General features: G+C 48.8%; 2 protein-coding genes across 2 annotated transcripts in view; one reads left to right on the top strand and one right to left on the bottom strand.

Moving 5' to 3' along the window:
- Positions 1–2,604: 2,604 nt before the first annotated feature.
- On the top strand, positions 2,605–8,264 carry LOC310951949 (uncharacterized protein; the record flags this gene model as incomplete). Its single annotated transcript, XM_083920435.1, has 6 exons — positions 2,605–2,648; positions 2,738–2,955; positions 3,510–3,756; positions 5,454–5,601; positions 6,623–7,092; positions 7,827–8,264. 6 exons carry the CDS (start codon positions 2,605–2,607, stop codon positions 7,897–7,899), a joined length of 1,200 nt encoding a protein of 399 aa, XP_083776561.1. The 3' UTR covers positions 7,900–8,264.
- A 5,316-nt stretch (positions 8,265–13,580) lies between these two features.
- prkcz (protein kinase C, zeta) overlaps positions 13,581–15,415 on the bottom strand; it is a gene marked incomplete at its 5' end in the record, with an annotated part of 84,164 nt that continues 82,329 nt past the window's right edge. The window contains one exon of the mRNA XM_083920656.1: positions 13,581–13,710. Within this exon, the coding sequence (XP_083776782.1) occupies positions 13,623–13,710 (88 nt within the window). The 3' untranslated portion in view covers positions 13,581–13,622. The remainder of the gene's footprint in view (positions 13,711–15,415) is intronic.

The following is a 15,415-nucleotide window of genomic DNA, read 5'->3' as shown; positions in this document are numbered from 1 at the left end:
TAGATGCAAAATGAGTCAAAATAGATGCAAAATGACTAAAAATAGATGCAAAATGAGTCAAAATAGATGCAAAATGACTAAAAATAGATGCAAAATAAGTCAAAACAGATGCAAAATGACTAAAAATAGATGCAAAATGAGTCAAAATAGATGCAAAATAAGTCAAAATAGATGCAAAATGAGTCAAAATAGATGCAAAATGAGTCAAAATAGATGCAAAATGAGTCAAAATAGATGCAAAATGAGTCAAAATAGATGCAAAATGACTAAAAATAGATGCAAAATGACTGAAAAAAGAAGCAAAATGACTAAAAATAGAGGCAAAATGAGTAGAAATAGAAGCAAAATGACTGAAAAAAGAAGCAAAATGAGTCAAAATAGATGCAAAATGACTAAAAATAGATGCAAAATGAGTCAAAATAGATGCAAAATGACTAAAAATAGATGCAAAATGACTGAAAAAAGAAGCAAAATGACTAAAAATAGAGGCAAAATGAGTAGAAATAGAAGCAAAATGACTGAAAAAAGAAGCAAAATGAGTGAAAATAGATGCAAAATGACTAAAAATAGATGCAAAAAAAGTCAAAACAGATGCAAAAATTAGTCAAAATAGATGCAAAATAAGTCAAAACAGATGCAAAATGACTAAAAATAGATGCAAAATGAGTCAAAATAGATGCAAAATGACTGAAAAATAGAAGCAAAATGACTGGAAAATGATGCTAACCCCAGCCCTAACCCTAACCCCAACCCTAACCCTAACCCCAGCCCTAACGCTATTCTACTCATTTTGCATCTATTTTTAGTCATTTTGCTTCAATTTTTGTCATTTTGCATCTAATTTTAGTCATTTGGCATCTCTTTAGTAATTTTGCTTTTATTTTTGGTCATTTTTTTTATCTGTTTTGACTCATTTTGCATCTATTTTGACTTATTTTGCATCTATTTTGACTCATTTTGCATCAATTTTTAGTCATTTTGCATCTATTTTGACTCATTTTGCATCTATTTTGACTCATTTTGCATCTATTTTGACTCATTTTGCATCAATTTTTAGTCATTTTGCATCTGTTTTGACTCATTTTGCTTCTATTTTTAGTAATTTTGCATCTGTTTTGACTCATTTTGCATCCTTTTCTAGTCATTTTGCATCTATTTTTATTCATTTGGCATCTTTTTTTGACTCATTTTTTATCTGTTTTGACTCATTTTGCATCTATTTTGACTCATTTTGCATCTATTTTTAGTAATTTTGCATCTATTTTGTCAAATTTCATCTGTTCTGACTCATTTTGCTTCTATTTTTAGTCATTTTGCATCTATTTTGACTTATTTTGTATCTGTTTTGACTTATTTTGCATCTATTTTGACTTATTTTGCATCTACTTTTAGTCATTTTGCATCTATTTTGACTCATTTTGCATCTATTTTGACTCATTTTGCATCTATTTTTAGTCATTTTGCATCTATTTTGACTCATTTTGCATCTATTTTGTCAAATTTCATCTGTTCTGACTCATTTTGCTTCTATTTTTAGTCATTTTGCATCTGTTTTGACTTATTTTGCATCTATTTTGACTCATTTTGCATCTGCTTTGACTTTTTTTGCATCTGTTTTGACTCATTTTGCATCTATTTTGACTTTTTTTGCATCTATTTTAGTCATTTTGCATCTATTTTGACTCATTTTGCTTCTATTTTGACTCATTTTGCATCTATTTTGACTCATTTTGCATCTATTTTTAGTCATTTTGCATCTGTTTTGACTCATTTTGCATCTGTTTTGACTCTTTTTCTGTCTCAGGTTAACGTGCAGACAAACCCACATACGACTCGTCTGTTTGACTCATTTTATTTCCATTCACCATCAGATCAGACGTGTGTGAGACGTGTGTGAGATGTGTGTTAATAAAATGCTGTGTCACGGCTCAGAGGAGCAGGGAGTTCTGTCTCAGGTAACGTCTCTCTCTAACCCACAGGTCGTTACAGTGAAGGGAGACAGACTCAAAGTCCAGCTCTGAGGACTTTGCTGCTCCTGTGGCGTCCTCAGCCAAACTCTGCTGAAACTGCAGCTCCAGGCGGGAGGGGGGGGGGTCTGGGAGGATCCTCCCCCACAGGCGAGCAGACTCTGAGGCACAGCATCAAGATTACAGTCGTGGATGAGCACCTGAGAGTTCTGTGACTGTGGAAACTGGTAAACTACCTCACTCTTACTCTCCTCATCATCATCATCTTCGCTGTTGCCATGGCAGCAGAGCACAACACCACGTCACGTGACAGGGATGACCTAACGGTTCTTTCCGGGCGCCGGTTGCAGCGGCGTGCTCGCAGGCCCTGCCCGCTGCCCTGCCTGTGTGGTTCCTCCTCTCTGCGGCTGAGGTAGCAGCCCGGGTCGGTCCGCGTCAGCTCTTCAGCCGCGCTCCTTCTGGAATCTTCATCCTGGGGCACGAAGTCGCTCTCACCTTGTTTCAGAGTGGCAGGTTTTCCCCCAAAGTGCTGTTTTCCGTTCTTCTCCTTTCTTTTCCTTCCCTCCGCTCGCTCCAGCTTTCCCCTGTTTTCTTTCCATTGCATAACTGCAGCCGCTCCGTTGGTCCCAGCGTCACCATGACTGTTACTTTCCACTGTGAGTGCGTCCCGTTAACGCCACAGTCAGCGCCACAGTCAGCGCCACAGTCAGCGCCACAGTCAGCGCCACAGTCAGCGCTGTGTGTGATGTAACCGGCATCACTGTGAGCAGAGAGCAGAGTGACATCACACCTGAGGAGAGTGACATCACATCTGAGGAGAGTGACATCACGTCTGAGCAGAGTGACATCACATCTGAGGAGAGTGACATCACGTCTGAGCAGAGTGACATCACATCTGAGGAGAGTGACATCACATCTGAGCAGAGTGACATCACATCTGAAGAGAGTGACATCACATCTGAGAAGAGTGACATCACATCTGAGCAGAGTGACATCACATCATCATATACCCAGAGATGGATGGATGGATGATGGATGGATGATTGGATGGATGGATGATGGATGGATGATTGGATGGATGGATGGATGGATGGATGGATGATGGATGATGGATGGATGATTGGATGGATGGATGATGGATGATGGACGGATGGATGGATGGATGGATGGATCATGGATGGATGGACGGATGGATCATGGATGGATGGACGGATGGATGGATGGATGGATGGATGGATCATGGATGGATGGACGGATGGATGGATGGATCATGGATGGATGGACGGATGGATCATGGATGGATGGACGGATGGATGGATGGATGGATCATGGATGGATCATGGATGGATGAACACCACCATTTGACTTGTTCTGCATTACAGTGTTTCTTCTGTGTGTGTGTGTGTGTGTGTGTGTGTGTGTGTGTGTGTGTGTGTGTGTGTGTGCATGCTGCACCGGTCCCCCCTCCCGGGCAGGTGACCCAGAAAGTCCCTCTCCGGCCCTGGAGCAGTGCGGGGATGAGCAGTGGCTCCTCCTGAACAGCAGGGGGCGACGCTCCCGCCCGAGCCGCTGCAGTGACACCGGGAGGAGGAGGAGGAGGAGGAGAAGAAGAAGAAGAAGAAGAAGAAGAAGAAGAAGAAGTTTCTGAAATGGCTGAAAAAAGTTTCAGATCCAAACTGAAGCGGAACAAACCGGGGGGGAGAGACCCCGCGGTGCCGCCGCTCACGGAGCCTCTGGACCGGGGTCCCGCCGCTCTGTCCCGCGGTGAGCCCGCAGCAGAGCCCGGCAGGTGGGTGATGTGTTCCCCGTTACACCGGTAAAGACCTGAACCCGGACCCGAACATCACGGCTGCTGGGCTTCTGTCCGGATTCAGACCCGGTGTGTCCCAGTGTGTGTCCCCGGTGTGTCCCGGTGTGTCCCCCCGGTGTGTCCCGGTGTGTGTCCCGGTGTGTGTCCCAGTGTGTGTCCCGGTGTGGTGCCGTGATGCACCCCCTCGTGTTATAGGTGATATTCTGTTGTTTCCACCTATAGGAGCAGTTTATACACAGGTATATTTATTTACAGGTGACCACATTGAACACACACACACACACACACACACACACACACACACACACTAATGGAGAGATGTTAGAGCGAGGGGGCTGCCAATGGATCAGCGCCCAGAGCAGTTGGGGGTTCGGTGCCTTGCTCAACAGCACCTCTGCAGTGCCCAGGAGATGAACTGACACCTCTCCAGCCAACAGTCCACGCTCCATTCAAGCTCCACACATGGACTCGAACCAGCGACCTTTCGGTTCCCAGCAGAGTCACCTATGGACTGAACTACTGCCGCCCCAATTCGAACCTGGTCCTGGTCCAGTCCTGGTCCTGGTCCTGGTCCTGGTCAGATGCGTACATGAACTGATGAAGCCTCTTGGATCAGAGGTGAAACGTCTTCCTCACAAAGAACCAAGTCCAGTTGCTTTGGACTGAAGCTGCTTTTGAGGCGTTTGTACAGTAGTTTAAACGCTTTGGCGTCGCTGAAGCCGGAGATCCAGAATATTCCACAGCTTCACACTCGTACCGACACACAGAAGCCTTCACGAGCAGTTCGTTCTGTGCTGCTGATTAAATGACATTTAAACCTGTTTTCAAACCTCGTTATTTTGCCGCTGTGCCACAGAGACGTCACATAAACACCTCAGGTACAGAACTGAGTCCACTTCTCTCTGACACTGAGTCAAAACAACAAAAACAGAACTTAATGTGGAAGATTTTAGCATTTTTAAAGGATTTATTTAATCTCAACAGTGAATCTGAACCAAATAAATGAAGCGTGTGTGTCTGAGACGAGCAGGACGGTGTTTACGGAGACTTCCCCTGTTTTACATCAATCTAATCAACACTTTTATATAAACTTTAGATGCTTTTGTCCGACTTTAACCCCTGTGACGCTGCATCCTCCCTCCCTGAGAGCACGCTAACACGTAACAGTGTTCAGATGAGCTGCACACAATCAACCAACGACACGACGTCTGACAGAATCTGCTCTGGAGGAGGAAACACGACGTCAAACAGTTGATTTTTCTAAAAAATCACCTTGTTTCTGCAGCTGCGAGTGCGTTTAAGCCTTTAATGTTTGAACACACGCGGCGTGGAGCGACTCTTCTCTCTCTCTCTGTTATTTACACACGCAGACGATGCCTCAGATCAAAGAGAGGGTCATTAATAATTTCACTGACGGATTAAAAATGCATATAAAATAATTTAGAAGAAGAGGAAAAGCCCGTCATCACATCCTGCTCCTCCGTACTCGTTACTTTAAAAGGTAAAATATAGTTTTTATACATTTCTCTTGTGTTTTTACGCACTTGGAAACTCTTTTATGAGCAAATATCTGGAACTTTCTGCAGGTTTAGTGATGGTGACACACGCTGGAGAGACAGAGAGTCTGTGATCTGTGGTCTGCAGGTGCTAAGCCAGTCTATGGTTGCCTCACACAGGTCAGGGGCTCCTGCAGCGGCGTGGTGGGACAGCGGGCGGCTCCCTGCTGCGGAGGCTCTGTGGGCGCTGACGCTGAGGTGCGCTCTGCCGGGCCTGGAGAACCCGCCCTGGGACCTGCTCCCTGATCTGCCACATCCATCTCCAGCGGTACGTCACTTTTAAACGCTCCTCATTCAACACTTCCTACAGTGAATGTGATGAAACTCACCACAAGACTCCACACACACACACACACACACACACACACACACACACACACACACACACACACACACACACACACACACACACACACACACACACACACACACACACACACACACACACACACACACACACACACACACACACACACACACACACACACACACACACACACGGTTGCATGTGTTAGAACTCGTGTGTGTGTGTGTGTGTGTGTGTGTGTGTGCGTGGGCTTTAGTGTTGTATGTCATCATGCTTCAGTCTGAGAGAACCACAGTAACTCTCATTATCAGTGAAGCTCCAGTGCCCCGTGCTTTAGGGTCCTTGTCCCCCCCTCCAGGCCCGTTTGTACTCACACTACCTGGGCCTCGGAGAATGCTTCTTGCTGCCTATACGTCATCACGCCGTAACACGTCACACGCATTGATGACGTCATGGCGATGCGTGGCTTTGTTTCCAGATCTTTCCGTAGACCTCGGAGTTTTTGTGCATCTTGTCGACTGTTTTTGAATCTTTTCATCGACCAAATCTGCAGTAAACACTCCACCTCCGCATCACACCAACGTGAACCTTTCACCGCCATTGTTTGAAATGTCCGCGCATGGTCCCTCCTTCTTTTTTCTACGTCCCAACAGACGCACAGGAAATGACCTCAGAACCGCCGTAGGCCTCGTGCTCGGACACGTGCGCACGCTCGTGCTCGTACACGTGCAAACGTGCTTTACTAAAGCCCACCTCTCCCAAACGGGCCGTGGACGGCAAGCGTGCCGCTCCTAGACGCGGTACGGTTGCACTCACACTGGTCAAAGGAACCAGACTTTAGCCGTGACACGTGCTGGGGCACGGGACGGAGGCACAGTGGGAGTGCGCCATTTGTCTCCACTCTTGGATCCATACTAGCGTGGGTTGTGTAATACGCCTTCTGTCGGCTGCTGGCCCTGAGTCTTGCCTTTGTTCTTTTCAGAGACCTGCTGCACTGAAGTCCGATGAACCGCGGTGGTGCGACCTCAGTGAAGAGGTGGCTCCCCTCCCTGAACCTGCTCCACCTTCTCCGAGGACTTCCTGGAGTCCAGACCCTCTCAGGCTCAGTTCCTCCCAGCAGGAGCTCTCCGTACAGACCGAGCCTGCATCAGAGTCATTCGTCACTCATAATGACGAGAGCACACCCCGCCAAGCCCCCGCTAAGAGACCACAGCTGTCCCTCCACCGCTGGGAGGCGCCGGCATCATCAAGCAGACCCTCAGGTGTCGGGGGAGATGAGGAGACGGGGCCGGTGAACAGGCAGCTCCTCACTGATCAGGTGAAGGCGTCTGACAGCCGAGCGTCTCTCCCGCGGGCGGAGGAGCGACGGGATGAAGAGGAGGTGCAGAGGAGAGTCAGGGGAGGGGGAGGGCTGCAGAGCTGCCCCATGTGCCTGCTGGAGTTCCCTGTCGGGTGAGAGATGCAACACACTTCGGTTTGTTGTTAATGAAACCAGACAAACGTGGGAGATCTCCGGTCCCACTGCACACGGCTGTGACTGCGGGGCATTTATACGTGTTCTCCGCAGATGCACAAACAGATCAGAGTGTGAAAGGGCGGCTCGATCATAACCACGAGTAACTTTATTATTTAACATCCTGCATTCACTGAACTTCAGGAGAGATGCTAACAGCCGGACGTGGCTAACAGTGGTTAGCTCGGGGCAGCACGGTGAAGGCATTCAAAGGTCTTTTTTAACCACTAATGCTGCTGAAAATAACAGCAAACCTCTGCAGCAGCATGAGAAGAGTCCCTACACACACACACACACACATACACATGAGAAGAGTCCCTACACACACACAACAAAGCGTCATCAGCGTAGTTAGTGAAGCCAGAGTTTATTAAAGAGTGTTTTAAAGACTTACCTACTGGCCCCTGTACCAGCTCCTCTCATAGTAAAGTCCATTACAGTGGAAGGAGCCCATTGCTGCTTTGTTGTTACTCAAAAGAAGACGGTCTATCACAGCCTCAGGGGCGCTAGCATCGCTGCAGACCCTTCTCTCCGCTCAACAGTCACTAACAAAGTCTGAACTACCTCTCTGCTTGTGATCAGTGCGGAGTTTTGGGCCCTGACACCAAAAGTATTCAGTGTTTCTACCCTTTGTGTGAGAGTGTGTGTTCACTGTCTCCTCGTCCCCCTGCAGGTTCACACAGATGGACTGCGACGGCCACCTGGCCCAGTGTCTGTCGGAGGTGAACGTGGACATGACCTGGTGAGGCGACAGGAAGCTGGCTGCTGTCCAGGAGAAGCCCCCCCCCCCCACACACACACACACTCCAGCATCACACTGGGTGAAGGGCGCATACCAGAGAGCAGCGTGCACGGAGAACACGGTTCACTGAGCTGCCACACTGACGGAGGGACTCCTGAGGACAAACATGGACACTGGGAGGAAGTTTCCTGTCATGGACGGGGTCAGTTTGGAGCGTTTCACACGTTTACACACACACAGGACTCCCAAATGTGGCTCGACCTGAGCCCGTGCACTCGATCCCCTGATGCCTTTGGTTCGAGCCGGTCAAGAGGAACTGAAATCAGCACCGTGCTCCTCACAAAGCTGCTCTCACCATAACTCTGTATGTTCGACACGTTTGTTATCATCTGAATAAATTCTCTATGAATGATTTAAGTTAAAATGAGTCTTTGACAGAGTTTGTGTCTTGTGTGATTCACTGCATTCACACATCATTTGTATTATTTTAGGTGGGAATTTTGCAGGTATTTGCCCCATTACAGACTCAGGGCGCCCTCCCACTGTGCGTGCGTCCCGCGTCCCGTGCTTTAGGGTCCTTGTCCCCCCCTCCAGGCCTGTTTGTACTCACACTACCTGGGCCTCGGAGAATGCTTCTTGCTGCCTATACGTCATCACGCCGTAACACGTCACACATCACACGCTCCTAGACGTGGTACGGTTGCACTCACACTGGTCAAAGGAACCAGACTTTAGCCGTGGAACGTGCTGGGGCACGGGACGGAGGCACAGTGGGAGGGCGCCCGAAAAGGGTTCTGAAGGATTTCAAGTCCCCGGAAAAACAACAAGAACTATTAAGTTCCTTCTGCTCATCGTGGTCTGTGTTGACACCGTGGTCCACAGAAGATGAGCCACAAGTGTGTCCATAAGTAAACGCCACAAAAAGTCAAATACAGTTTGTTAAAAAAGTAAAAAGTCAAATTTAAACCTGTTGAAAACTGCTTCAGTCAGTCACAGGACAGCCGGACTAAGTCAGTCATGGCATCATTTGTTATAGAAAGTCAAAAAAAGTCTTTGTAAATGAAGAAAAAGATGAAAGCACGCACACACACACGCGCGCACACGCGCACACACACACACACACACGGACGGACCATAGGTACCACAGACTATGACACACCTGTTCGTGACCAATGCATTAAATCCTCAGGTGATCAAACAAACATAACGTTAAATCTCACACACTCACGCACGCACACACACACACACACGCACACACACACACACACACACACACACACACACACGCACACACACACGCACACACACACACACGCACACACACACACACACACACACACGCACGGACGGACCATAGGTACCACAGACTATGACATCACCTGTTCATGACCAATGCATTAAATCCTCAGGTGATCGAACATATACTTAACGTTTAAATCCCACACACACGCACACGCACATACACACACACACACACGAAACTGTAGCGTCTGCACAAACCAGGACTCGGTTCACGGAAAACCAGTATCATTTTTAATAATTACACATATTTACAAAGATGCAGTGAAGCAGAACGAAGCGTTTCCCACCAGAACAGAAACACTGGACGAGTGTGTGTGTTCACGTTCACACACACTTTCTCCTGCTCTGACGTGTTTGAGTGGCTCCCGCTGTTCTGTGAAGTGGTGTCAAGGACTCCCGGTTCCTCCGTTGGTCCCTCGGTACAAAAACAAACCGCGTACGCATCGTACGCATCAATGTGTGCAGAGCGACAGAACGTGGCGTTCATCAAACTGCAGCAGATGAGACGGAGTTTGGGGGTTCGAGGAGGAAGCGTCCTCCAGTGTTGAGGTGGTTTCTAGCTTCTTGCCATGTCACCAGTGTGTCTGCGTGTGTGTGTGTGTGTGTGTGTGTTGTTGTGAACTAATCAGTGACTGTGGAGCTGTTTCATTATCTCCCCTCTCTGTCGCTTCCCTTCCTGCCCTGCAGCTAAATGAGAGCGTTTGACTCCGGAGCAGCTAATTAATCCTGTTACGCCGTTTTCACATTAGCACGGGTCAGATCGCATCAATTTAACCTCAGCCAATAGGAAGCTCTTCTCCCGGGAGGAGCACAGACTCAGAGACCGACACGACGCTCACGAGGAGTTCCTCCCGTCTGCGGCTTTAATCCGCGCTTGTGGGGGATCTTCACAGAAGCGTTCGGTTCGATCCCGGCCTTCTAGCGGCATCGCGCTCCTGTTTGGTTGCAAACGTGTTGCTTTCTGTGTGAAAAGGAGGCAAAGTGTGAAGTTGCCTGAACTCAAAACGGTTTTAAAACTTCACTGTATGCAAATGAACTCCTGTCATCAGCAGCTGGGGAAGAGACGTTTCAGATTTGATGGATTATAAGAGTGCAGGCGGGCCGAGCCCCCGAACCGCTGGTGTTAGAGAGGGCGGAGCGCGTGTCGGGGCGGCTTTACACGGGCCAACTGCTGCACCATCGGCTGCAGGTTACAAACACACCCAGAGACTTCCTCATTCATCCAAACGGCCCAAACTTGATGCTAACACGACACTCAAGACTCAACAGCAACACCAAAACACTACTTCCTGTCGATTCTTCAGTTTGAGGCGTAGAAACCGTCTTTTAAGCTCCGAGTGCACGTGTTCAATATCAACCCTTTGTGGTTTCCTGGTTCACATCGAGACATTTGTGACGATCAAGCATTTGATGCTAACGTTTGATATTTGACGTGTTCGATCGTCAGTGTTTGATACATTTCAGTCGGTAAGAAGACGTTTAATTTAACGTCACCCATCGTGAGCAGGACGAGACCACACTAGGACTTAGAGCTGCAGTCTGCAACTCTCACGCCTCTCCCACAGAGCCCCTCCCTCTCTCCCATCAAGCTCCTCCCCCTCAACATCCGAGCTTCTCCCTCCCTCCCATCGAGTGCTCGTCAGTGCACGTGCACCATATCCTGTCTTCTCTCATCGCTAAACAGCATGGAGTGAACGCTACCTGGAGGTAGCCTGGCTAACTTACTCACAGATAGCAACTGCTAACGTCATTTAGCGTATGCTAGCTTGAGGCATGTGCATGTGGTCTGTGGCGTGAGCACGAACTGTGACCTGTGCTGAGTGGACAGGATGATACGGGCGCGGTGGAGTATTCGCAAAACAAACAGCAGGTTCTACGTGCACGTAGAGACGCGTTTTTTCTTTCTAAAAACGTGAATTCATGTCGTTCTGTCGGAGCAGAGCGTCGGCTTCGGTGAATACAATCAAACAAATGTTGCAGACTGGGACTTTTATCATGATTTACCCAAATATTCCCCGCTACAGGTCTATACCTGATACTGAGGAGGCCACAGACGCACATAGTTCTGTCCACACACGCAGATGTGTTGGCGTGTTCCTTGGCGTGTGCACTCTGCATGGTCACGGTCATGTTGTACAATTCAGTATGAAACCTATTGGAAGGTGAAATAACGAGTAATCGATACTCTACCAATTGTTTTTGAGTTATTAAATCAAGTTGAAGCTCTTAAGTGTTTAAAATGTGACTTAACTGACTGTACGAGGACTACGCGGAACAATCACTTCAATCTAAAGTGACGAAATGCCGACAGACGTCTGTTTGAAGTACCGGCTTTAAAACCAACAGAGAAGCATTTTGTTCGTGTCCATGTGACGAACACGTGTGTTTAAACGTACGAGTGTGACGTGAAAGGGTTCCTTTTCCTGCTCTGGAGTCCGGGTCCTGTGCTTTTCAGACAACGTAAGTCTGAGTCTCTGCTGTCGGCCCTTCACCTGCTCACTACGTCACCGGTGCACGGAGATCTGCAAAGACCTACAGCATTCACCGTTACTTTAAACATCATTAAAGACTTCACAAAGACTTCTTTAACCAAAGGAACAGAGAGTTTCAGCTGCACCGTGTAAAGCCACAGACGGGAACACACTCAGCCCAAGACGGCACAACCGACCGGTCACGTGATCGTTCTCTCGAGCGGCTGCAGGTGGTCACGCGGTGGCAGCTGGTGCAGAAGGACCTGAGCCTGAACACACCGCGGAGGCCGAAACCGATGCACCGCTTTGTTTTTCAACCGATGACTTGAACTCGTCGGTTTCTAAAGACGCCTCATCACTGGGTGTCGTCGCTAACACACGACTGTAGGGGTGCAGACTGTTCATTCATTCATTCATCTTCAACCGCTTGTCCCTGTCAGGGACGCGGAGGGCTGGAGCCGATCCCAGCTGACATCGGGCGTGAGGCGGGGTCCACCCTGGACAGGACGCCAGTTTATCGCAGGACACATAGAGACGAACAGAGACAGACAAACATTCATGTCATGTCATCAATGAACGCGTGCACGTCTTTGGACTGTGGGAGGAAACCGGAGAACCCGGAGAAAACCCACGCAGACACGGGGACAACATGCAAACTCCACACAGAAGGGCCCCAGCCGGGATTCAAACCAGGTACCCTCTCGCTGTGAGGCGACAGTGCTAACCACCACATCACCGTGTCGCCCTGTGACATATCTCAACGGTCATTTAGCAACATGTAGCTTTACACGTTAGCATTTCGTCCCTCGCTGCCTCCAGCTGCAGCCGCGTTAGCCGCGTTAGCCGCGTTAGCTTGGATGCTACTGTTGTGGATTTAGACCCTAAATCATCGGTTCAATGCTGATTCTGTGACTCAGGGAAAAATAAAAAGCCTCAGTCATGTGTCAGGACTGTGGTTAGGCTGCTGTGCTCCAAAAATATTGACGCCACTTTAAATTTGAATGGTCTGGACACGCCCCTGTCGGGAGCGTCGTCATGGTTACAGTCGGTCTTCACCTTCCTCCTGAAGCGGGACGGGCGAAGAAACGTTCAATAAGAGACGAGTGCAATCAGAGACACGGTAGCTAATACGATCTTTGAGGCACTTCTTAAATCAAAGGTTGTCTCCCAGTAACCCCCCCCCACCATCACCCCCCCCCTCCCCCATGAAACCATAACAAAAGCAAATGTTGGTGGTTACGGTGAAAATGTGCCACTCGTGTCGTCACCTCTGGATTCACTACCTACATTATAATACACAATAATAACTTATGTTTGTCCTTTGTCATTGTACATTCTTGTTTTGTGTAAGACCCCCCCCCCCCCCCCCCGACCCGCCCGCCCCCTCCCCCCCCCCCTACAAGATAAAAAACAAAACAAAGTGCACGTAAAATCTCAAGTTCTTCCGCAGAACTGTCATATTTACCCAGGGATGGATGTGAGACGGGCGGACGCGTGTTCATGACGGCAGGCACAGAATCAAACAGCTCGGCCGTGCTTTGACACGAGGACGGACACGGGGACGGACATGAGGACGGACACGGGGACGGACACGGGGACGGACATGAGGAGGGACATGAGGACGGACACGAGGACGGGAGAGGAACGGAGCCGTGGGAGGAAAAGAAAAGGGGAAGACGACGTAACGACAGGGAATGCTCTTGAAGTCCAGTGTCTGTGTTTTCCTCGGAGAAGCCAAGAAAAGAAGAGTTCCCAACAAAACGACCCCAACGGTCCAGGGAGGAAACGTTCCCCGTCTCCAGTCTGCCTCGCTGACAAGGTCCGGAGGCGACTCAGTCCTCCCTGGTGTCCTTTGCTCCTCCCCGCCTGTGGGAGTCGGCTGGAGAGTGGCCTTTGGCTGAGGCTGCAGCGCGGACAGACAGTAGGTGGGCGAAGCAGGAAGCCGGTCTCCCCTTCATACGGACTCTTCCGCGGACAGCAGCAGAGGGTTGATGTACTCGAAGCCCTCAAACTCCGACTGGTCTATTCTCTTGATGACGTCCCTGAGGAGAAGGAGACAGAGGGAGGAGGTTAAAGGGGCTGTTCATCACGAACCCTGAGCACAAGATCACCGACGCAGATCTGGACCACGCTCTGAACCAAGAGTCTCCAAACGTTACCCCACGCTTTGAATCCACTCGCTCAGCTTTAGACTCATTTTGCATCTGTTTTGACTCATTTTGCATCTGTTTTGACTCATTTCGCATCTAATTTTAGTCATTTTGCATCTATTTTCACTCATTTTGCATCTATTTTTAGTCATTTTGCATCTGTTTTAACTCATTTTGCATCTATTTTTAGTCATTTTTGCATCTATTTTGACTCATTTCGCGTCTATTTTTAGTCATTTTGCATCTATTGCTGCTATGTTGTGTGTAGGGACTCTTCTCATGCTGCTGCAGAGGTTTGCTGTTATTTTCAGCAGCATTAGTGGTTAAAAAAGACCTTTGAATGCCTTCACCGTGCTGCCCCGAGCTAACCACTGTTAGCCACGTCCGGCTGTTAGATAGATAGATAACTTTATTTATCCCCGAGGGGAAATTAGGTAAGCGACTCTGCTGGATTTCTACCTTAATAGTTGTTACAGAAAAACAATTGTCTCCGTATTTAACGACTGAATTTGTCTCTTACTGCGTGATTTAAGTGAGACGGACAGAAAGAACGTGTGTGGAGACGAATCCGCGGAGGAACTCGAGCGTCTTTGTTTCCCGCGTGCGTCGCCTCCGCTAACAAAGACATAATCACAGGTACACGGAGCGTGACCCCACAACCAGCAACAGGCTGTTTACCCATCTGTGTGTGTGTGTGTGTGTGTGTGTGTGTGTGTGTGTGTGTGTGTGTGTGTGTGTGTGTGTGTGTGTGTGTGTGTGTGTGTGTGTGTGTGTGTGTGTGTGGTGATGATGCAGAGATGAGGAACTGAAGCCCAAAGATGAGGCCTCTTGCTCCTTCAGACACTTTGAAGTTAAAACAATAGGTGCGTTCCCCCCCCCCCCCCGTGTACCAGGTGGGGGGGGGGGTCAACCACCAAAACAAAACCTGCGTTTAGATAAAGGCTGTTTTTCTATTTCTGAGTTTCTGAGAGAACAGATGGACGGAGAGAATAACCACAAAGAGCGAGAGAGAGAGAGAGAGAGAGAGAGAGAGAGAGAGAGAGGGAGAGAGAGGGAGAGAGAGAGAGGGAGAGAGAGAGAGGGAGAGGGAGAGAGAGAGGGAGAGAGAGAGGGAGAGAGAGAGAGAGAGGGAGAGAGAGAGAGAGAGAGAGGGAGAGAGAGAGAGAGAGAGAGAGAGAGGGAGAGAGAGAGAGAGAGAGAGAGGGAGAGAGAGAGAGAGAGAGAGAGGGAGAGAGAGAGAGAGAGGGGAGAGAGAGAGAGAGAGAGAGAGAGAGAGAGAGAGGGAGAGAGAGAGAGAGAGAGAGAGAGAGAGAGAGAGAGAGAGAGAGAGAGAGAGAGGGTTTGGGAGGAGACCAAAACAAACAGTGTTCAAGGATCCAAGATGTTTCCTTCTTTCCTTTAAAGCGTTACCAGATGCACGAGGAAGAGGTGAGGAGGAGGGAGGGAGAGGAGGAAGAGGGGAGGAGGAGGGAGAGGAGAGGAGGAAGAGGAGAGAGAGGGGAGAAGGGAGGGAGAGGAGGAAGAGGAGAGGAGAGGAGGAGGGAGGGAGAGGAGGAGGGAGGGAGAGGAGAGAGAGGGGAGGAGGAGGGAGGGAAAG

The sequence above is a fragment of the Echiichthys vipera genome (genome assembly GCF_963691815.1).
Source record: "Echiichthys vipera genome assembly, chromosome: 9".
In the NCBI taxonomy this organism is placed as follows: domain Eukaryota; kingdom Metazoa; phylum Chordata; class Actinopteri; order Perciformes; family Trachinidae; genus Echiichthys; species Echiichthys vipera.
This window is presented reverse-complemented; position numbering and strand designations above follow the sequence as displayed.